General features: G+C 38.9%; 2 protein-coding genes and 1 long non-coding RNA gene across 3 annotated transcripts; 1 reads left to right on the top strand and 2 right to left on the bottom strand.

Moving 5' to 3' along the window:
• Positions 1-7608: 7608 nt before the first annotated feature.
• On the bottom strand, positions 7609-9111 carry LOC131319625 (uncharacterized). Its single transcript, XR_009198007.1, has 2 exons — positions 8964-9111; positions 7609-8422 (listed from the first exon to the last, which is right to left on the bottom strand). It is a non-coding gene; the product is annotated as an uncharacterized LOC131319625 (long non-coding RNA).
• A 761-nt stretch (positions 9112-9872) lies between these two features.
• LOC131319627 (short-chain dehydrogenase TIC 32, chloroplastic-like) lies at positions 9873-15732 on the top strand. Its single transcript, XM_058349983.1, has 8 exons — positions 9873-10172; positions 11530-11761; positions 11906-11985; positions 12485-12638; positions 13602-13680; positions 14284-14368; positions 14961-15007; positions 15283-15732. The coding sequence occupies exons 1-8, from the start codon at positions 10067-10069 to the stop codon at positions 15439-15441; spliced, it is 942 nt and encodes a 313-aa protein (XP_058205966.1). The 5' UTR covers positions 9873-10066; the 3' UTR covers positions 15442-15732.
• Positions 15733-16103: 371 nt separating this feature from the next.
• Positions 16104-24191, bottom strand: LOC131319626 (mitogen-activated protein kinase kinase kinase YODA-like). Its single transcript, XM_058349981.1, has 12 exons — positions 23897-24191; positions 21058-21781; positions 20178-20876; positions 19809-19896; positions 19630-19692; positions 19081-19241; positions 18843-18918; positions 18528-18587; positions 18336-18443; positions 17963-18202; positions 17503-17594; positions 16104-17292 (listed from the first exon to the last, which is right to left on the bottom strand). The coding sequence occupies exons 2-12, from the start codon at positions 21612-21614 to the stop codon at positions 16773-16775; spliced, it is 2664 nt and encodes an 887-aa protein (XP_058205964.1). The 5' UTR covers positions 21615-21781; positions 23897-24191; the 3' UTR covers positions 16104-16772.
• Between the last annotated feature and the right edge of the window lie 477 nt (positions 24192-24668).

A 24668-nucleotide genomic window follows, 5' to 3' on the forward strand; every position in this document is an offset into this window, starting at 1 on the left:
AAACCCTTGAATCCAAACCTGGACCATGGGTTTAACAGTCGCGCGATGCACTAGGACCATCGCGCGATGCTTCACTTGCCAGGTGGTGGTCAAAGTCAAAGTTTTGACTGTTGACCCTCGCGGGGCTTGTTTGACACTCGCGCGACCCTTCCACACCATCGCACGAGGGTCAACACCTGTCATTTTCACCCTGATTTCGTGGTGATCAGGGGGCTACAGGCCTATGTGACCCCGTTTCGTCGACTGAACAGCATTCTGAGGGGCTCCCCTTGCACCACCTCTACTCCATTCTCCCATCACCTTTGCCACCCCACTTCTCCACCAAGCAATTGTGACCAGCTTTGTTGGCTGGTTGCATGGCCTTGTCTAGCCACCAACCAACTCCTCCTTCTATAAGAACCCCCCCCCCCCCCTCCCTCATCCTTCATTTCAAAGGGTTACCAACATTCTCTTAAGAAAGAAGAAGGAAAGCTTAAACACAAGCACCCCATATTACACTCACTCCCACATAATCACTCTCCAAGCCTCACCACCTCCTTCAAGCCATCTCCAAGACACTCAAGCAAAGGTATAATACCTTTCTGCTCACTATTCGAACCCCTGAGGGGGGCTGGCAGGGTCAAGGCTGGTAATCAATACCAGTTCTGGCCCTAAAGCTAGCAAGGTTTCAAGAGCCATTACCAAGCACTCCCTCGTGCGATAGTCCCACACACTCGCGCGACAGTTCTGTCTGCATGAGATTGGACCACGCGGGGAAGGGATGCTGGTCTTTAAGTTTATTGTTGTGTTCATAATTGCTTTCAAGTCTTTTAAAAGTATTAGTTCACTGTTTTGCATATTAAAAATCATCATTTAGCTTAGTTTATAACTTCACTTGGTTCGGAATGCTCTTGGGATGCTCTTGAACATGTCTCAGAGCCCTAAGTATGCAAAGCAATTCCTGGAAGTCCAGTTTGAACAATCGCGCACCTGTATCACTCTGTCGCGCGACGGTTCTGTGTTTTTCAGGGACTGCCCTTGCATGAGCAGCTTGGCCTTGGCCTCTGTTTAGACACCCCCACTGTTTAGGGGTCGTGTTTCCATAATATTTCCATCTGTTTGTTGTAATATTGTTTACTTTCAAGTACTTATAAACTGCTTGGTTTGCACCTGGGTGAGCACTGGTCCTTCCAGAGCCCAGAAGGGAGTAAAATTCAAACCATTGGTGAGGCATCAACACTCGCGCGAGTGTATGGTATTGTCGCGCGACGGTTTGCTTGCATGCAGATGGATTCACGCATGCAAGCCGGCCGTTTGTTCGTGCCAAAGTCATACACAGCACCGTCTTGATGTATGATCGACGTTTTGGACTTTATTCCATTTACTATTTGTTATCTCGCCCATCCATGCCATATCTATCACATCCTGCAAACTGTTACAGTTTTAAATCCCCGATTAACTGTTCCCCGCCCTAATTGGCTAAAAATTGATTAATGAAACAGAATCGCAAAACAAACGTTTTTCGCAAATGCCTAAGTAGAGACCGATCTCCGGATTGGACGAGAGGGATGCCATAAAACCCTTCCCCTCTCGTAACCTGGCTCCCGAACCCAGATATGGTTATGACGGACTGGTTCCTTAACTTTTTCAAATCAATCAGTGCGGCAAGCGCTTCGAAATATGGTTCCTTGGGTGTCGGACCTTCAAACCCAAGTGGCAACTCTGTATTTTACGAGCGCTTGCTTCCCCGCTCGCGCTCCCTCGATCGGGCCCCTTGCGTTTTGGAATCCGGAAATTCCGAAGGGCACGCTGCCCACAGACTCCCCTTTCCCGATCGAATGGCGATGATCCGAGCCGCTCAATATGTTCAGAACGTGATTTTAAGGGTACCCGCGAAAAATCAGCCAAAAAAATGATCGGGAAAGGCTTGATCCGAGCAGTTTTTTACTAAACCGTTCAATAAAAAACTGTTCGGATCAAGCCCTTTCCGATCATTTTTTTTGCTGATTTCTCACGAGTACCCTTAAAATCACGTTCTGATCACTTTGAGCGGCTCGGATTGTTGCCATTCGGTCGGGAAAGGGGAGTCCCGCACGGTAAGCCCGTGCGGGATCCCTCACTGGAAACGGACTCTACAAATACAAACAATCCATATATATGCCCAATCCCTTTTCTTTCTTCTAGAATAAATTGTCATCTCAGGTCCGTTCTGCTAAGAAAAAATAAATAGTTATTTTTTGAATTAAATGTGATATATTATGAAAGAATGACCTGTTTTGTAAAGCGAGAAATAAGTACTTAAAAAATAAAAATCTTAACGGAATGGGGCCTGATCAATCTCCATCAACTATCTTGACCTTGGACACACACTCTTTCTTCTCGAGTAAATTGTAAGGTGCATAATAGTCATAGTTCTGAATACCGTTTTGGACCAGATACAGATTTTCTTACTGGTACAGTACGTACCGGTACCGGTCAGGTACCGGGTACCGTTTCGAATTTACCGCAACTACAATATATATAATAATTATATATAATTATAATTCAAAAAAATCTCCCATATTATACAATTCATCATAAAATATCTAGTCTCATATTGCTTAGTTACAAAACTCTTTTCCACTTTAAATTACTTTGCACACTAGTGAACTTGTGAATGAGAACTCAATGAGAGGTCTCGCGCGCTCGGAAAAATGTACCGTAGCCGAAGGCAATTTGGAAAAACTGATTCGGAACCCAATTAACCGGGTGCGCATCACGGGTTATTCGTGCGAGGGGGGTGCAAATTCGGGATCTGAGCCTCGCGCACATACTATAGTTAAGCCTGTAACGACCCTGATTTTTGGTAAATAAAAATTTCGTTAAATATTTAAATTTTATTTTAATTACTTGGATTTGCTACTAAAAATTTCTTTTTAATTTTAATAATCCGTCATAATTAGATTTGAAACTTATAAAATTATATCTTTCACGCCGAGCAATCTAGTCATTTACTAAAGACAAGTATGCTTGTAGAAGCACTCGTAGTTTTTTTCTAGTGAGTTAAAATAAAATCTTTAAATTATATTTCTTGGCTAGAAATCCTACTTGGCAAGTAGAATTAGTTTCCAACCAATTCGTTAGAAAACCTTAATTACCGTTTCAATCTAGTTACAATTTCCTAATCCTAGATGGACCTTTTTGACCGTCTTTGAGCCTTTTGAACCCCCGAACCCTAATTGAACCATTAGACTATAGGAGTAATCATTTTATTCCTATGTTTAGTCATTTCACTTTACCTAGCATCATTACTTACCCTACCTATTGGATAATAAAGGCAAGGGAAAACTTTAACCTTTGGTCCATAAATGTTAGGGAAAATATTATCCCTTGGACAATAGATTTCCATGACTAGTCATATCAAATTATTACCAATATCCCTTTACCCCTTGGTCCATAATTGTTAGGGGAATTTTTGTCCCTTGGTTATTAGACCTTTGACTTGCCAAAATGCATGACAAGACAAGTCATACAAGAATCCTATCATTTTGCTTCCAAAAGAAGCAACCTTAGACTTGCCATAATGAGAACCTAGATTTGACTAGTCATTCAAGCCCATACTTACCTTCTTTAACCAATGGTTAATAAATGCTAGGAGAATTTTTGACCATTGGTTAATAGCAATTAAGTTGCCAATGAGGCTTTGATTTGACCATACAAAATCATGGGCCAAGAATATCATCATTTTACTTCCAAGACTAGTTAACCTAACCATGCATGCATGCAACCCTAAGATTTTAGCCTTAAACCTAATAATCCTAGACTTACTTTCCTAGACACTCATATATATACTTGTACACATATATATATAGACCAAGAGAGAGAGAGAGAGAACCGTGAGAGAGAGGGAGAGAGAGGCCGAAAGTGAGAGAGTGAGATGGAGTGTGTGCATGAGTATTGATTACTTACACAAGCAACATTTATAGCCTTAAGCCTATTTTTTTGACTACATGCCAACCCATTCTAGTCTTTCAAAGTACAAAGCTAGGCCATGATTATATTCCTTCTTGCAAGCAACCTCCCCATAGACTTGACAAGTCCAAAACCCTTCATAATGACCTAAAGATTTGGCCAACAATGGAAGTGACAACTCATGGAAGACTTGGCATGCTTTCAAGCTTGATTGGACATGACAATGGAGCAAATCCATGGGAGAAAGGAGAGAAGGGGGGGGGCCGGCCATAGAGGAGGGAGGAGGAGCTCAAGTGTTGGCTATAAATAGCACCCCATGCCTTCCATTCAATTCACACCATCACTTCTTGCTCTCACTTCTCTCTAGAAACCATTTCTGTTTTTCCAGGCAGCTTACTGCCCTCCACGAATCTCTATTTTTCTCCTGCTTAAAGTAGTTTTTAGAACCAACTCCCTTCGAGAAAGTTGTAGAGCACTTCGAAACCTTCAAGTTAGACCCAAGAACCATCCCAATCGGTGAAGAAATGACAAAGATATTGGCATCCGAAGTTCAGTAAAAATCTCGGATTTCCATTTCCAGACAGCATACTGTCTCTGCCTTTATCACCATTTTTCTCCTACCTAAAGTAGTTTCTAGGATCAACTTCCTTCACGAAAGTCGTAGAGCACTTCGAGAGCTTCAACTTTGACCCAAGAACGATCGTATTCGGCCAAATATTGATCGAGTTACTGCCATCCAAAGTTTGGTCCAGATTTGCAAGTTTCACCGCCCGTAGAAATCTTCCAACTAGCTTATTCGGCCCCGACTAAGTTTCGGATCAAGGTAGATAAATCTCTACTCATTTTCCCTAGTATAACTTTAGTTATTTTGCTTATGATAGGGCAAGTTAAAGTATTAGGAATAAATAGCAAGCTCGTTTTACAAAATCTTGAAATGACATTACGATCATGTAGATTTTCTCTACTCACTTCCCTAAGTATACGTAGAACCCTAGTCCAATAACTCTACGTATAGTATAGAATCTACGTTAGAAAGTAGCATGTTCTTGATTCAAAGTATCAATATCGTAGATAAGATTATCTATTGTTTGGTTTCAAGTGAATAAGCTTATCGTTTAAAATGCATGATTGTCAATAAGTTTATCTCACTAATGGAGGTATGAACATGTTGGATAAATGACTTTGTCTTGAATAAACATATGTTGTATTGAATTTCTCAAAAAGTAAGATATAACGATTTTCGAAAGATAAGATTTTAACGCTTGATTTGAAGTATTCATATTTTGATCTTTTCAAGCATGCTTAGTAATATAGAATTGGATGATCTTGTTAGATTACAATGAATGATTTATGGTTGCGTATGCGAAAAGTCCTACCGCGGAGTCTATGCATGAAAACGTGACACGGAAATCGAGAAAGTTAGAAACATGACACCTAGGGTGTGGTTAACAAAAAGACGTGTTTTGAAAAGGTGAAATGTTTTGGAAACCGCAATGTGGCCGGACATGGTAGCCCATTGTGTGGTGTGTGTTTTGTGTGCCAATGGGAACCCGGTGCGGCGGAACCATTGTGAGGATACTCGGGAGACCGGAACGGCGGAACCGAGGTTGGGTGTGTGGCTTGGTTATCCGCGTTACGGAGCCAATGCAATTGTGTACCAATGGGAACCCGGTGCGGCGGAACCATTGTGAGGATACTCGGGAGACCGGAACGGCGGAACCGAGGTTGGGTGTGTAGCTTGGTTATCCGCGGTACGGAGCCAATGCAAATGATTTTGAAAGGTTGGGTGTGTAGCTTGGTTATCCGCGGTACGGAGCCAATACAAATGATTTTGAAAGGTTGAAATGTTGACACGGTCTACGATGAGTCGCGTAGGAGAAACACGAAAATCTTGGACACCAACGATAGATGATTAACGAATGTGGATGTGTCATTGTTAGCTGTATATACATGTATCATGTGGAAATCGATGATTGTATAACCTGTTGTTTGTAAGTTATGGGTTAGCGGGTATGAGTTTGTTCTATTGAGCGTTGTAGCTCACGGTGTTACCTTTTGGTGACCCTGACATATTATATCGGTGGCGACGCTGGTATAATGTGTCAGACTCCTTAGATGAACAGGATAAGATGTACACCGTGGAAGCTTTTGGAGCAGAGGAGCTTGCTAGGATGGAAGAGCAAGCAGAGTAGTGTTAGGAACCCGAGTTCCTTTCTTGTTGAATAAATGTACCTTTTCCTTATGATGTATTTATGATGTAATAATGAGCCAGACTCTCTTTATTATATAATAAATGCCTCATTTAACGTACCCAAAATTGGGGGCGTTACAAAGCCCATGTTTTGCTAAAATTTTGAAAAACATTTTTTTTTTTAATTTTTTTGGGAAAAAAAATCCTGAAACGTTTTTTTTTTTTGGGACCAAAAAAGAATAACGTAACGTAAAAAAAAAATACACTCTGCAAAATTTTGGCCGGAATTTCTGGTATCCCGATACCGGCTGGTATTTTTCGAAAAGTCCGGTACCGACTGGTAAGAACTGGTATTGAGACCGGCACGAAATTGGGGGGTTAGGGTACCGATTCTTCATCAAAACGATACGTACCGGCCGGTACGGAACGGTATCAATAACTATGATAATAGTAGTACAATGCATGGGGTCTCCAAAATTCCTTTTCTTGGTGGCGTACACTCTGCATATGTACAAGTTGTTTTTTAGTACTCCTTCCGTCCTGATTTGTTCGTCCACTTTTTGACTTTTTTATGTCCCAAAATATTTATCCATTTGACTTTTTAATGAAATAAATGTCCTTTTTGCCCCTTGCTTTGTTCAAAAAAAAAAGTAACTTTTTAAAAAAGTTTATAAAGGGTAAATGTTGGAAAGTTGAGTGTTTGTAAGTGTAATCATTATGTTCTTTAAAAAAGTTGAGTTCCAAAAAATGGACAAACAAATCGGGACAGAGAGAGTACAATTTTTGAGGGTCGGTCCACACAGATCTTTGTTCAATTGTTCTGGTTTAATTAGTCCAGCTAATGGACGGCTCAATTGATTCTTCAAAAATTAGTTAAAGTGCACATAACTTGATTCGAACATCTTGAGTTATCGTATCAAAAGATTGCTATCACTTGAGCTAACCAATGTCAGTGCGATGTGTAAAATCTTTCCCTCTCATCTTTAGGAAAACGGTGAAGTTATTGAAATATTGCGCCACATCTTTACTCCTTAGTCACACAAGTGCGACATCCACCTTATCAACCATTCTTCCTAAATTTTTGGCATTTTTGATCATTTTTTTTTGAATTTTTGATAGATTCACGTTAGTTTTTTTGTTATTAATCATTCATGTCGACGAGATTAGTCTAAAAATTAGAAAATTTGACCAAAACCAAAGGAAAAAAAAGGATTAAAAAATAAAAAACATACTACTAAATAGTTGGTATTTCTGGCAATCTATGTCGTTTTATATGAACTTTTTTAATTTCGGTCCACATATTTATTGTTTTTTTATTTCTCTCGTCCAGCCAATAATTAATCCCTACGTGTACGCAAAAAGTTAAACAAAATATTATGAAAATCAAAAAATACAAGACAAAAGATTTAAGGAAAATGGAGCCTTAATATGTACGTAAGGGCCACATTATTAATAACTAGTGAGATGATTGCGCACAAGGCATGCAATTGAGGCCCAACACAAAGAAATTGAAACACAAATCAAAAGGCTATACACCAACAGCTCCGGTTTGGAAGGGATAGTAGCAATTGTTACAAAAAGGAAGGCACAATGCCTCAGAACAGCTACTATCAGATATATACAGCTGTGGTGGTAGCAAGGAACCGTAAATCAAAAGACTATACGCCAACGACAATGCCTACCAAAATAAAGTAGGTGATTAGTTCTAGTTTTAGCATGCTTACTGAGCTAGGCTTTTATGGTGATTCAAGAGTTTCTTCTGATATGGTTGTGGGATGGTCATCTTCTTGGAAGAGCTTGTTCTTCACTTTGGTTTCAACTAATGGAGGTTTTTCTGTCTTTGTTGCTGGATCTTCCTTTGAGTTATCTTTACTCAAGGCAGGTTTGATGCTTTTGATTTTGTATGTGAGAAGCTTGACACCATGGGATGGGTATTCTCATGGTATCAATTGGATCAGGTATTCATTTTCTATGGCCACTTTTGGGAAGATATCAACAATATTTTGGTTGTTCTGTTAAGGGTAGAATTTGTTGTTCAGTTGTCCAATAGAAATCTGGAATTGCGAATTTAATCTAACTTGCAGAATTGAAATTCACCTCTGCAGCATAGTTCAGAAGTGTTCTCCCATCAACTAACAAATATTCTTCAGCATGATTCTCAAACATTGTTGCAATTATCGAACCAGAAGCATCGGTCAACAGTACTTCAAATTTCACTCTGCTTTTTTAGCCGCCTATTAGCATATGCTTCTCGTCTCAGTCGATTCCGCAATTCTTGCACTTCATCGTCCATTTAATTATCTGAAATGCGGAATCTATGTCTCAACTAAAACTAATAATCTGCAATTCTACATGCAATCACTAATGATGAAAACTTCCTTAACAATCCTAAACATAATTGACCATATCTAAGCTTAGAACAACTCTTGGAAAGAAAAAAGATTCCGACATTTTTCCTATTTAGCAACTTAGAATCTGAATTAACGTTTAGCTTGAGTTTTGGATCATTTCCAAAAAGTAATACTCATTGAGGCATTGAATCAAACAGCTGGTGCCCATCTCTCCATATTGCTACCATATCAACTGAGGACATGCAATACTATTTATGAGAGGAAACCAAACTGAAACCAAACTGAATTCCAAATCCAAACTGAATTCCAGAGTGGTCAATTGAAGCAAAGTATACGGAACCTAGAAATGCAGAGTTCATCTCGTCTGAATTTGTCCTTTCAAGAATACGAATGGTACATGCAAGCAAATAGAAGCCAAAAAAAAAAGGAGGAAATTAAATTGGAGTTTCCAGCATGAAATTGGAGTTCCAGAGTGCAGCAACTGAACTGACCTGCGCGTCTTGCAATCAAATTCAAGCACCGTAGAAAGAAAGTAGAAGAAAACATTAAACAGCCTTGACGAGCATCAATTGAGCGACGGCGGCGTCTGTGGCTCTATGTCTTCTCCTGGTTCTTCTGTACTCTCTAAGGGGAAAATGGAGATTATACTTCAAATGGATGAACAATCAATAATGCCAAGGGTACAACCGTACAACAAACCTTGTACAACAGCCATGCACATATTCGTTTTGCGCCTGTCTCGGACCCACAAAAATAATCAGAGCCGCTCATTTTGTTCAAAATTTTGCTTAAGGTCTAATTTCAATCCGAAATTGATAAATAAAGACGTTTATGAATTATACAACTTTGCTTTAGAATTTGGCCTTAATTTCTGAAGCAAAGTTGGATGATTCGTAAACGCCCTTACCGGATTGAGATGATTTTTTACAAAAACACTAAACAATATATTTTGAACAAAATTAGCGGTTCCAATTATGTTTGAGAAACTCGAGACGGGCAAAAAAATGGATCTGTACACGATTGTTGTACAGGATTTGCTGCACTTGTAGCACTACTGACAATCCCCAAAAAAAAGGAAAATTCTAACTCTACACCCACTTACACACTCATACTCATAATACGTGTGTACGGGCTCCACCTCCTATTGTGAGTATGAGTGTGTAAGTGAGTGTGAAGGTAGAACGATTGAAAAAAACAAAAGGATGAATAATCCACGTGTACGGTTTGGACGAAGATCACTTTACTGTGTGTTAGATCATCACTCTGCCACGTCTTGACAAACACAACAAATAACCAATGTCAAAATTGTTTTGATGGGGGGTGTTTTGGTAATATCCCCGTACCAAAACTCAAAAGCCCAACTGGCTCTTTATATACAGGAGGGATTTCTGCCGTAAATTATTACTCCCATTAAAAAACCTTACCAGTTGCCCGTTGAAGTCTGCGGCTTCATTTTGAAGATTAAAAAATGAGAGTACTATTTATGGAGTAGTAATTTTTACACAAGTTAAACAAAACTGGTGAAGTTTAAAAAGTTGGTCACGGTGGTTGATTATCATCCAAATTCGAGAGAGAGGGAGAGAGAGAGGAGAAAATGTGGTGGTTTAGGAGAAAAGGGCCTTCTGGGTTCTCTTATTCTTCTACAGCTGAGGAAGTCACAGAGGGAATCGACGGCTCTGGCCTTACTGCCATTGTTACAGGTCACACTCTTCATCGCTGGTTTTGCTCTGTGGCTTTTCTTTCTATTAAGATTAGTTTCTGGGTTTAATTTTCGCTCTACTGAATATCAATTTTTTCACGAGTATTCAGTTTTGTTTTGATGTTTACTGTGGCTGGGTTTGTCTCAAGATTCTCCGTTTCCATTTCTTTCACAGAAAACATTCCAAATCATTGGTCAAACTCAATGAATTAAAGATTGAGTTTCTTTTTACTCGTAGGAGGAGTACTTAGAGCATCTCCAGCCTTCAAACTCAATGAATTAAAGATTGAGTTTCTTTTTACTCGTAGGAGGAGTACTTATTCTCTAACACAAAATTGATGTACGAACACCATGAGTCTGCCTCATAAAATTAAAAAAAAAAAAACCCAAAAAATTCAGCAAATGATTGTTATTTGCACAACATTTGAGGCCTCACTTTTCATTCACACAACCCAGTTGCATATGTTGTTCTCGAATTCCTTGCTACCGGATTAGAGTTAGAGAACAATAGATGCACACCTTTCAAACCCAACTCCCGATACGCAACAGGTAGACATACACATGAAAGTTTTGGTATAGCTATAACCAGGAAGAATGTACTGAGAACTAATGGCTACAGGGTCGGGTTTTCTCTTTAGCTGTAGATTGGGAAGCTTAACATAATTTGAAGCAAGGTATCTTCGAGACAGATGTCAAATTTCTTTTGCTTTGCCATCAAGTGGTCATATAATACTTCTACCACGGCCTCACATGAATCTACTCGATTATTGTGAACCCAGAATTTGTGGCAGATGTGCACGAGGTTTTGAGCATTATTTGTTGCCTTTAGGCCTTGCTTGATTGGTGGACTAAATTGAGGGAGGGGATAATGATACAAAACCCGGACTAAATTGAGGGAGGGGATAATGATACAAAACCCCCACGACTAAGCGGAGTAATCCCATTCTCTGGGATTATCAATGTCAAACAGCCTATCATTCGATATTCTTGTTTTTTTGCGAGATTGGTTATCCAATAGATAAGTAATACGTCTACATGCACCCAAAAGCGGAAATGCGTGTCCCACAGGATTTGTGATTCAATCCCACCCTCTAATCTGTAGATCAAACAGGGCCTACTTCCTTCTTCTTTTTTCCTTAACCACCCATGCTGTTCTTTCAGCAGAGCACATGAATTTTGTGGTTGGTCTCAAGACTATTATTATCTTTTTAGTTTTTAACTTTCCTTGGGCCAAAAGCCATTTGTCACTCTTCTTTGTGTAAACCCTTTCATCAGGAAAACACTAGCTAAAATGAATGGGGTACTGCATCTCACTACTTTTGGAATTTTTTCGCTGTTATTTTTTTACCTGCACACAGGAGCATCAAGTGGTATTGGCACTGAAACTACCCGCGTTCTTGCATTGCGTGGTGTCCATGTTGTCATGGGTGTCAGGAATATGGAAGCAGGCAAAGGGGTTAAAGAAGCTATAGCGAAAGAAATTCCAGCTGCAAAGATTGATGCCATGGAGTTGGATCTCAGTTCAATGGCATCTGTTAGAAAATTTGCATCAGAGTTCAATTCCTCGCATCTTCCTCTAAACCTTCTAATGTAAGAGAATGATAGGAGCAGTAAATCACATTGTCTCTACTTTTGCGTCATAGTTATAGATATCTTCTTGTAATGCTTCCTCTTTTAAGTGCATCTTTACCTTAATTGGAGATGATGATTAAATGTTGCCTTCTTTATTGTAAGTAACAATGCAGGAATAATGGCAACTCCCTTCATGCTTTCCAAAGACAACATAGAACTACAGTTTGCCACGAACCACATAGGTATGCTTTTCTCTTTAGTCCTTATTCACCATGAGGCAAAAAACGGAAGATCCTGATTTTCGATATTCCTTGTTCAATGATAATTGTTATTGTAATGCGCTTGGAGGTGTAACTCATCTTCTAATTAGGGAAAAGAATTGTTAAAACTTTGCAGAACAGATGAAACTACGGAACTAAAGACGTACAGTGAAAATATAACGTAATCTTCGCACTCTCTCCTATTATGATATGTCTTGAGAGATAGAATACGATTACGATGTTAAAGAATAGAACCCCACATAGCTTGGGAATGGAATGGGGTTTCACAGTTCACTTAATAGAATGTTGGAACCTCCACCTAATTGCTTATGCTTTTGGGTTTGATATAAAGTTTCCACATACGAATCCTCTCTGCTTTCAATAGGCAACATGTAATTGTTGTTCGTGCACTTGCACTTTGGACTATGGAACTTAAAAATAATTTCCGACCGTATTGATATTTATTAGAACTACATTGCAGGTCATTTTCTTTTGACAAATCTGTTGTTGGACACCATGAAGAAAACATCAGTTAAAATGAAAAAAGAGGGAAGAATTGTGAATGTTTCGTCAATGGCTCACAAGTATACGTACGGTGAAGGAATGCGCTTTGATAAAATTAATGATCAAGCAGGGTAAGTGTTTGTTCCCTTTGATCTGAGGTTAATTGAACACATTCTAGAGTAGTACATGCTACTGTCAGCTAAATATGTACTAATTGCGGAGTGGAAATGTTCATCATCATGTGCAAACAAACTGTCTTTTTGTGCTCAAAAAAGTTTTCATAATGCATGTCAGTTAGAAATCTGAGTGAACTGCCCATGCTTGACACTAACAATCTACATACGGTTTTGACATCTGAAAGTTTTTTCCCCTTTATTGGCATGGCTGTTACTACTATTTTTACCATAGTCAACATGGTGTGATACTGTAAATAAGCTGTAATTGTATAACACACCAACATTAAACAATCAGTTGGTTGTGTCCATCTAATCCGGTGCCTGAAAATTTAGTTCCACTGGCGCATGGGTTTATCATTTATCAATATTAAGTTCTTAACGACAAAACACCAATGTTAACCACACCATTAGTTGTGTCTCTCTGATTTGATACTTCAAAATTTAATTACAAATGCACTTGTTTATCAAAGATTTCTGTTGTCTTATTTTAAACATGTTGAATATCATTGAAGTTTTACTTTTTCTAGTCATCAGTTCAATTCATCTCTTGTCAAAGCGTTCTTATGCATATACCCATGTGACGTAGTAGGCATTACTCTTTGGTCAAATGAAATAACTTGTGGCCCTAGATCAGTGTCTGAGCAACCTAAGGTGAGCCTGCTTTAGACTTTTCAAACCCCTTTATTATTGGGTTTTCGGATTCTAACCCCATATTTATGCTACTAAATTTTAACCCTCGGAGTCATATCCATACCCATACATGTAGAGGATAGTTGCATTGCACATATGTGCACTTGCAATTGAAAAAATTGATGTATTCGATCCAGAATATGCTCCTATCCACCAATAAGTGAATAACTATCTGAAATGAATAACCTTTATCTTTTTTTTAAAGTTGGGTTAGTTATATGCATACAGGTACAGCAGTGTATTAGCATATGGCCAATCCAAGCTTGCTAATGTTTTGCATGCTAATGAGCTTTCTAGGCACTTAAAGGTATCCGCTGAACTTTTAGATTAGTTATCCTTTGATTTCAATTTTTTCCTGTAGACTGATGGTGGGTGTGTACCACTTAGTAAAATTACTTTTCAGTAGATATCGTTGCTTTTTCTTCTGTTCTGTTTAATTATTGGTATGCCCTAATAATGCATCTTATTGACTCTAAAAGAGAGAATTCTGGGTCGCTATTAGACTCAACTTTTGAATACTTCCTTTCTCCACTCTTTTATTGATTTTTTGGTCGTATGGGCCTAAATCTCTGGCTTAAAGGAATAACAACATAATTCCTTTATCTTGTTAGTCAATGGCCATGAATTTTCGGAAGAAAAAGAATTTCAACTTACGAAGCTATTGGATAAATGGTGTTCCCACACCAAAAAAAAAAAAAAATTCAAAAAAACTTATGAAGCTATCATTTTTGCAGTAAATAGATTGTCCATTAAATCCTTCTACACAAAAATCTTTACCAGTGTTAGTTTTAATTTTGTTGTGAGTATGACATTCAGTACGCAAGTGCTTTTATAGGATGCCAGAACCTCCCATGTAGACTTTACTCTGACTAGATAGATACTCAAGTATTTTATTGTCTTTGTTGAACAGGAAGATGGGTCAGAAATAACTGCAAATTCACTTCACCCGGGACCAGTTACTACCAATCTCTTCCGTCACTTCAGCTTTGTTGAAGGTATTTCTACACCCATTGACCCTATGTTGTCAACTTGATTGGATATAGGAATCAGCCATATGTACGTATACTCTGCGTGTATGTGTTTTTTTGTGTTGAGTCACCATCATCATTTGTTATATTTGCTCGGTTGCACCGTAGTCATGTACATCCATGTTGTACCCAGGTTTTTACTTGTTTCAAGTTTAGTTTCCGTCGTTCTTGCTTTCGTACCATGCCTTTGGAATGCTTGTCTCTGCTTACTTCAAATGATCAGGTTACCTCATCTAATATAAACTTTTCTGCAAAAAAAAAAAAAAAAACTTCCTATTTAAATTCCGAGGCCAGTTGGCCACAATTTCCCCATGGACCTTGTATCATAATTGTTAACGTATAAGATGGTAGTGTTATGCTATTGCGATGAGGCATCCTTAGTTTAAAAGTGCTACATTTGTTATCCCATTTTTTGTTTGATGTCAATGTTAGGCTGTCAGTATATGTGACTCTTGAAGTCCTCTGCTCTAGAAGAATTATCTTCAACTCTAATTGCAAGCAGCCAAGGATTCGAACACTTACCCATTGCTATCTTGTGCTGCTTTTCTGTTTGGTGCAGGTCTTGTTAGCAAGCTTGGTTCTTATGTGCTGAAGAATGTTCAGCAGGTAAGCCTTGTCTTGGACTCAAATACATACACATAATGCAGATTTATAAATAGATTGTTTTCATTTTGTGACTGAATGTTCGACTTGCAAATTACCAGTTTTCTTAGATCCTTTGATTCCCATTTTTGTCTTTTTTAAGATAGGAACAACATTGCTTTGTTGGAAGAGTAGAATGGGAAAGAGAATGGAAAAGCACATGTATTTTCTTATTTTCACTTCTGCACACGTTTTTCAGGTTTTGATTTTGTTTTTCGCTGCATGATATATGTCTGTAGGGGGCGGCAACGACATGCTATGTGGCATTGCATCCTCAAGTCAAGGGGATAACTGGCGAATATTTTGCAGACAGCAACTTGGCAAAAGCAAGTAAACATGGTACGGATGTCAACTTGGCAAAGAAGCTCTGGGATTTCAGCATGAACTTGGTTAAGTGAAGCACCCCATATGTATCATAATAGACTACAAAGGGTTTCTCGGTTCATAATCGGCTTGCTACCACAGAGGCGTAGATACAATGGTTAAATGTATTGCCGAATTGTTAGGTTTTTCGCAGATGTATTATGTATATTGAGTTGCTTTCATTCTTCGATATACTAGATCTATAAGAGGAGTTGCGCAGTCATTCTGGTGGCTCATCCCCGTGGTAGCCTGAAGGAATATCAAAACTCTCGTGTATAATGTTTACAACTTCTTATAAGCACATAATAAATCTACTTATTGGCAAATTGGCTAGCTTTCGAGGATTGGTAGGATCTATCAAAAATTTCTTGCACAGAATGGATTTGAATAGGACTCTGTAAAGCAAAATGCTGTGGATTCTGTTAATTTCTCCCGTTATTACCCTTCACACTTTCTTTTTGTCCTCATTATTGGACACTTGTCCTTTGACTTTCTCACATGAAGGGGTAATATAGTAAATTAATATGAATACAAAATTAAAAAAAGCGGGCAAAAATCAATTCCCATTTGTTTCACTGCTATCCTCAATTTTCCTCATCCCTGCCCTGCCAAAGTTACTGTAAGCGAGGCAATGGACTGTATGTACAATTTCAAACCCATTATACCAAAATACCGAGTGTAATAAGCAAGAAAAATGGGTCTTCTGAATTCGTTCCTTTAATATGCTCAAAAGGTCATGTACACCCAAAAAATCAGATAAGAACAGTTTAAATTGGTGGTTACACCTGAGCCAAGCAAAAGCTGTTGCAACAAATGGCCGGATTCGGCACAATCTGCAACTGCCTCTTTACAAAATATGACACAAATTCTGTATGGCAATGTCACCTCCCAAAAGTTCTACTAAAGCTACTTATTGTTCTACAAGGATATAACTTACAGTATTCTGATACCACACCTTTCAGTTTGAAGGATCTGCTATACAGTTGACTGTTCGAACTTCGAAGCTACCTTCCCCCGGCAAAATCTACTATTCCTTTGTACCCGCAGATAGTCAAGTGTCAGAAGGTGGCCTATGCTCTCACCTTTATACAAGCCATATGACATCTATATTTAGACGGCAAGTCTTCAGTTTCCGGGAATCCTACACAGTCCGTTCAAATGCCATAAGAGATTTACTTGCTTCAGCCTCTTCATCTTCAAAAGGTCTCACCATCCCACGTAGTTTTCATTTGTACATCTTAGCACTTATTTTACAATTAGATTCTTCCTCAGTTAGTTATATAATGAATAAATTAATCTTCTAAACCCTGAAGACAAAAGGCCGTGTCAAAAGCTTGCCCTTCACGCTACAGAAGTACAAATGAAGTTAAATTCCGTTCGTCCGGTTTGGTAAAGGAGAGCAAGAACTGAGGTCCAGTGATGGACTCAACTTCGGGTTATCCCTCAATAGCTGCTGACTCACACGATCAGCCAACACTGACTGCCCATCGTACGGTTCCCCATGATTAGGTCTTCCGAACTGTTTTCCAAAAGTATCACTTTCACTAGATAACAATTCCCGGAAAATTTGAGATCCTGAGTTCACCCCTCGAAATATATCATGATTTGGACTATGATAGGAGGGGCTACTGATGTAGGGACTCTGTGGAGGCTTTGGCTTGATTCCAAAACCCTCTTGCAAGAAAACTGATTGGTTAAGTTGATGAAATGGGATGGTACTACTGCCACCGCCTGTGAGAGGCGTGGATGAGCCTGACGTGGTACGTGGACTAGATATAGGCGAAGGAGACATTCTTCCATTCAGATGTTGTGGTGATCGTGGATATAAAAGAGGGCTTCCAATCGGAGATACTGGGCATGAGATATTCCTTGGAATATGTATTTCACTGGAGAACAGAAGGAGGAAATAAGACAATAAGGCTGATTGTTTTTTGTCATTTATGGGTAAAACATTAATACACATCAAACATGACCTTTAAATTGGTTTCTCCGAACGAAAAGCATCGAAATGCAAAGGTTGGATCTGCGGGCACTCGCACGCGCGCGTGTGTGTGTGTGTGTGTGTGAGAGAGAGAGAGAGAGAGAGAGAGAGAGACCTGGAATGAAGACCACTTTTTGAGACTCTTGATGAATGGATAGCAAGTCTTTCTGGTTCCGAATTCAAAATGTTTCTTGTATGTCCAATGCCCTGAAGGTCATACAAACAAACGTAGAAAATGTAAAACCTTAAGAGGCTGAACTAAACTAAATAATGCATAAAACCTCGCTCTTTGTATTTTTATTTTTTTACTCCTATTTTTTTGCAGAATCTTCTTATGTATTTTTCCCCCTTGCTGGGCTTTTGATGGTTATGCTTGTAAAACGTATTCCAAAGTTTCAGCTGTATATATTGTAGTAAATGAATGAGAAAGTTGACAACATTAAACGTGCGAAAAATAAGATTTCACAATCAACATCAAAGAATCAATAGACCACATATACAAGAGTAACATGGCATCAGTTTGAGCTTAGTGAGATCTAGTCATCTAGACAACTTAAAACAACAGATAACCATACCAGAGATTTCCCTCCAGTTGGCACCCCAGCAGGTGGATCTGAAAGCTCAGGACCTATAATGGGTCTCTCCAAAGGTGCAGCATTTTTCACAAAAGGGTGCTCCAAAAGCTGACCAGCTGTAGGACGATGCAGTGGATTACGTTGCAAACACAACCTCACAAAATCCTTTCCATCATCTGGTAGGTCATCAGGAATGGAAGGAAGGTCTTTACTGTTTCCAATCTTAAACATGGCGGCAACCTTCAGGCACAACATGCAAAAACACAACGTAACAAAAGGAAAGAACAAAATCAACAAAACTAAACTTAAGGGGCCTTTGATGAATGGATACATCGAGAATGATCAAAGCTACATCTGCAGATAGATTACTAACCCCTTCAAACTGGCTCCAAGGTGGTTTTGTGGTAGCCATTTCCAAAACAGTGCATCCAAGACTCCATATATCAACAGCAAGGTTGCAACCATTTGAATTCTTTATAACCTGCGTAAACATGGAAAACGGAGTTAACTAAAAATGCAAACCATGTCATAACAAATAAATTAAGTCCAGTACGTATATGCAGACCTCAGGTGCCATCCAGTAGGGACTTCCTTTAAATGATAAGGGACATGACTGCCCAGTGATCTGCAATTTTGAAGCACGTAATCAGATTTTCTGAAAAGCAGGATTCAAATAGGCAATCTCAGGGTTTAAGTCCGAGCATAAGAATCTTGACATCATACTATGTCACTCTTTTTTCTATCTCTCTGCATAAACTAAAAGAATGATGATTTTCTAACAAGCATACGAACTTAGAATTCAGTACTCAACTCAACCATAACAAATACTCGAGTGGTTTGGTAACGTTACAAAAATAGTATATATATTTCCTAGGCTTACATGCTTTGCCATTCCAAAGTCTGCCAACTTGATACGACCATTGGGGTCTACGAGGATATTTGCTCCTTTAATGTCCCTGCGATGGTTGCGAAAATATGATTAATGTTTAAAGTAAGAGACAATAGGGCCCCAAACAAGTACTATGTCGACCAAGAATAATGCTTCACATAACTGAAAAATGGAGAACTGGTTGCTGTTCAAAAAAAAAAGAAAAAGAAAAATGGAGAACTGGATTCACCTGTGGACAGTATTTTTAGCATGTAAATATGCAAGCCCTGACAAGATTTGTTTAGTATAGCTGCGAATAGCTGATTCGCCAAACACTCCATATTCTTGAAGAAGCTTGTAGATTGAACCGCCGGACACATACTCCAAATATATATAAAGTTTATCATCCACCTGCTCCAAAAACATTTAGTCCGGAATTAGAAATAGATCAAAAGAGCTCTAGAAATAGGATACTTCTCCCTATGATTCTGCATTACTAAAAAAGCTACTTATAATACTGTGCCTACAGGCACCACATTTATCAAATAAATTACCATAAATGGCCAAACTCATGGTTTACAAGAAATTGCAACAGAAGATTCTTAATAGTCATTACAAGGACTCGGCGACACATGTCTGTCTAAGTCAATGACTCACACCAATATGATAACAATGACAAATACATGAACAAGTGCATGTGGAGACACAAAGTTACCAATAAACAGTAACCTATTAACCCATGAAAGGCATTAACCATTTTTTAAAATCAACATAAGCAATTGGGAGCCATAAAACTTACTGCTTCACACCCATAATACTGCACGATATTTGGATGTCTTAAGCGACTCAATAATGCGATTTCCTGTAAATAAAATCAACATAAGAACTTCCTTCCAACAGCAATAGAAGATCCATGAAAAGAAGCAAATAGATAAATAACTAAGCATGAAATGAGCAGTTTTATCCAACAGAACTTACTTGCCCCAGTTGCTTTGCACATTCCTTCGACTTTGGATCATCCGAGAATAAGGTAACCTCCTTCATTGCACACATTTCGCCTCTTTCACTGCAACATTGAAGATGAGGGCACGAGGCCAGGTAAGAACGCTTCAAACGAGGAGCAAAATTTGAGTAAGAAGTAAAGTACACATGCTACTGTAACCAAACACACTGGATGCAGGAAGGACATCATGCTGTTGCAAGGCAATGCCTCGCATACGAAAGTCAATGAGCATGATAACTCACCTCAGTTTCGTTGTAACTAAATGCAAAATCAAAAACACATCAAAAGACAGAAAATAAAGATAAATATGAAGGAATCAGAGAATCAATCATTTGGCTGTGTACCTGTTAAAACCAAGATAAACATGCCCAAATGTGCCCCTTCCCAACAATTTTCCCTTTTTCCAGCGTGAACCAGGACTAATTGGATTCTCTGCCCTTCCTGGGCTTCGAGGTACAGAAGGAGATGTCGCCGCTGAATTTGAATGAGAGAAAGGAGAAGAATTTGAAATTGTTATAGGAGGAAGAGGCAACCGGTGACTTTGTTGTTTCCCATCGTCAGTCGTTGGCCCTCCAGCTCTAGGATGAAGTGGTGTGACAGCACCACTATGGATTCTGGAGCTGGGGCCGGGGCTATTCATTCGAGGACTAGGAATTGGTGAATACTCTGGGCTACCTCTGCTGGGCTGCCAAAACAATTGTCCTGACATATCGCCTCCCATTGAATTGTGACCAGAATTCTGCCCTGAGCCTGGGCTGGAGCACTGACCAGATCCAAGGAGCGGAAGATCTGGATACGTTTTCCCAGTCCAGAAAGCAGAATTCATGGCTTGTTCAGCGCCAAAGGCTCTCATTGGACTTCTGGATGGACTTGACATTGAGCTATCTGGAGCACTGCAAAAATTACCACGGCAAGGAACTTGTAGATTTGCCACTTGATTACTCAATGGTCTCCTTTTATGCGACAAAGCAGAGACCTGATTAGCTGGTTTTATTGCCTCCCTAGACTTTAGCTCCATGAATGACTGATCCTTTGCCATCATACTTCAAAAGAATAAAAAGCAAGTTAGATACGAATTCTACGTGCACATTACAAATGTAGAAACGAAAGAAAAACGATAACAACGAAAGGCCATCACAAAACTCGTGCACAATCAACAACAAATCCACTGGAGATAAAACATGTATGCCAGCTTTATACACTATGATTTCACAAGAAATTCACCTTGAAGGACTCCCCGCAGCAGTTCTACTGCCATTTTCATAGTCAGATGCCAGGGGACTACGCTGGCGTGAGTCAGTTGGATCTTCACTATCATCAATGGAGCACTCACTAGAAAAAGAAGCATTGATCACATCTCCATCTAAATCTGCAGGATCTGGCCTGCTTCTTATGCATCCAGATCTGGGCAGAGGCAGGAACGATAAGGGCTTGGAGCCTTTCTCTGGTCTTGGTTTTGATGGTACACTGATTCCAGAATCTGTACGACCTATGCCAACACGGTGCAGTCCTGGAAGGGGAAGAGGTTGGGGGTGAGGCCGATTAAAACTCTGACATCTTGCTACTAGTTTAGAAGGTGATGGGGATCTTGACGCTGCTAGGGACTGACACCCCGTTTCTGAAACAGTGTCAATGGTTCGTCTCCGAGACCCTCCTGATTTACCGCCAGGTTTACTTTCTGATGGGATCCTGAATTTTCGGTGTAATGAATCAATGAAACCCTCCTTGCCTGCTTTCTTCTTTGAGTCTTTAGATGATGACTTCCCCCACCATGAAGGCATGATTTTTATACCAAAAGGCACAAATTGATGGCAATATTCATCCACCGAAGGTAGCCTAATGAACAACTTTACAGGAGTAACCAAATCAATATCCCATTATTAGAGCCTATGATGTTCTCTTTGTTCTTAAATCAAACAATGACCCACCCCAAAGTGCTTCTGAATACCTACAACCAAATTTTTTGAAACATCAGCCAAACTCAAGTATAGTTTGCAACATATCACATTCAACTACGAACCAGTATAAGAAAAGGGGGAAACGGGGGTGAAGGCACTATTTTTGTACTTCACCAACCCTGGAATGCCTTGGTTTCACCAAAACTGGAAAACACAGAGTAAGCTCAATTTAAACAGTCCATAAAGCCATATATGAGAAACAACTTAAAACCAAAACAAAATGGAGAGCAAACAAAAAATTTAAAAGCACCCCAAACATGTGCGAATGACTCAAAGGTAATTCCAAAAGACTTACGTTTATCACATAGTCAATATACATTACAATTTAAAATAGTGACTTAAACATTTTGTAGAAGCGGCTGCAAGGCTTCTGTCAAAGATAACTGCTACTCATCGTGAATGCTAAAAAAGGGGTAAATAGCCAAGTCACTGACGCTTTGGGGCACACATAATATGAAGAGAGGAACAATCAAGGATCTTTCTTATCAAAGTCAGAGGAAAAGAAAAGGAATTAATAAATCTAAATACAAAGCACTGAAGCAGCAAACGCATGCATCCAACATGGAGATAAATCAATCATCATGAGAAAAAAGGAAATGAAATATATTAAGTTCTTAGGGATGAAAGAGTACAAGTTTTAGCAAAAACTCCTTTAAAACGGTCTGTTAAGAATTTATGAAAGCACAGCCCTGCCAAGGTTTGTTCCTAAGACAATTTTCACAGGATCCTCCTTTAAGGCTCGGTTTGGTTTGGTTATGAAAACACAAATTCATGGTCTGCGTCAACCACTGTACTGTTGACATCCTTGAGCTCTCAAGTAATAAAATAAAACAGACCTCTTGAAAATTATGCTCCTATGTTTAGTTCCAACTTCTGTTGCATAACCTATCGGATAATTTGCAAAAATGAAATTAAGATTTCCTGATATAAACAACAAAGAGAGTAACATCCAAACATCTTTGTGTCCCTTTTGACCAAAAAAACCAAGCCTCGAGGTAACAAACTTCTGGGTTTGCATTATCATACCTATTTTGTTGAATGAACCCATTGTATGACTTTAATATTGAATTCATTAATCTCGCTTTGAGATAGTGGTCAACTTCATGCCAGTATTTTTCTCAACTACAGACCAGTTTCTAGTACTGTTATGCTGCTCTGTTCCAGATAAACAGGTAAAACGGGAACACATGTTTCATTAACGCAATGAAGCTTCAATACACTACTCAACGCAGCATGTGGACGCAATTGCATTTTGATCCTACTATGCTATTAATGATACCATGAACTAACTTTTACATACAATACCCTAATTTATGAAAGTTCACAGGGTGGAAAATTATTGTACCTGTCAAAGTTTCACAAAAAAAATTTCATTGCATGTGCACTTTTAGTGAACAGAAGATAAGCACGGACCATAATATAAGGCCCAAACACTTCTTTGTGAATAAAGTTTTTGAATTGCTATTGTTTGGGTAAATAAAGGAGATCTCGAAAACTTTGGATTTAACTTCATGTATATGTTCAGGAAGCAAGTTTTGGAAGTCCTTGAAAACAGAAAAATCCCCACTTTATTTTTCCAAAGAGGAATGCTACATACACACCTTTCGACCACAACTACTGCGTCCGGAGTTGTGGTTGAAAGGTGTGTATGTAGACTTTCTCTTTTCTAAACCACAGTTATCCAAACTGTGCAGTTAAAGTGATTAAGGCAACCTTCTCACTTTTACTATTTCAAAGCATCTGATATCGAATCCAACCCTTGTGCCAACAACATCTTAAAAGAAATTAGCGTAAGAGTCAAATCAAGCACTGATCATTAGTTTGACAATATTGGGTTTTTTTTTTTTCCTTTTACTAACAAAAAGCAAGCATCAAAATTTCATGTGCTTCTATTTTCTTTCCAGTCTAACAAAGAGCTAAGCAGCTCATCAATTCATCATATCATGTGTTTTCAGTATTTAGGTCAGCAATCAGCTTGATCTCAACTGCTGTAAGCAAGACACTGCCTTTGAGGACAGATCTCAACAATAGAACGAACAGTAAACGGATAAACATTAAACTGTAAGTAGATAAGGGTTAGCTCATGTGAGATTAACAGGACTCACCTCAAATTCCACAGCTTGAGACAGGAATGAATCTGAGATATGGAGTGCGAATCGAACCGGGGAGTGAGTAAGCGAAACCCCAACAACATTAAGAATGGGAGAGAGCGATGGAGAGGAGAGTTGGGAGGATTTCGATTTCACGGGGGGTTTTGATAAAGATCGCGTAGAGAAAGCAATGAGAGAGACAGAGAGAGAGAGAGAGAGAGAGAGAGATTGAAGAAATGTAGAGAGAGAGAGAGAGAGGAAGGGAAAGAGAAAAAAAAGAGAGTAGAGAGTGTGTTTTGTATTGCAGTATGTCCTGAGTACAGAGGGGTCTTGTCTGAGTGATAAATTTGATAATGGAAATTGATTTTAGCATTTTGAAAAGGCTTTAAAACAACGTCATTTTGTGTATTGATATATTAAAGTTTTTGAAATTCTTCTGTTAATTTTTGAAATGTTAAAATCACAATTCTTTGATAATAAAAAAATTGATATAAAAAGAAATATAAAAGAAATTAAAGTTCAATTTCAAAAAGGAAAGAAAGAAAAGAAGAAGAAGCAATTACTCCCACACTACGGCCTTGTTCCTCCAAGGGTACGTGGTTTGAGCGGTCCATCAAGATCATAGAAATACTTTTGGACGGTTCAAATTGTGCATTATAGTGTATCTCTATATTAAATGGTCCCTATTTCTCACAACCTCCACCTGTTTTTCAACTCTATTTTAAAATTCTTATGTATTTCACGTATTGGTGTATTTTTAGCTACTGTATTAAATTATGTGAAAATC

This window comes from Rhododendron vialii, chromosome 3a (assembly GCF_030253575.1).
Source record: "Rhododendron vialii isolate Sample 1 chromosome 3a, ASM3025357v1".
In the NCBI taxonomy this organism is placed as follows: domain Eukaryota; kingdom Viridiplantae; phylum Streptophyta; class Magnoliopsida; order Ericales; family Ericaceae; genus Rhododendron; species Rhododendron vialii.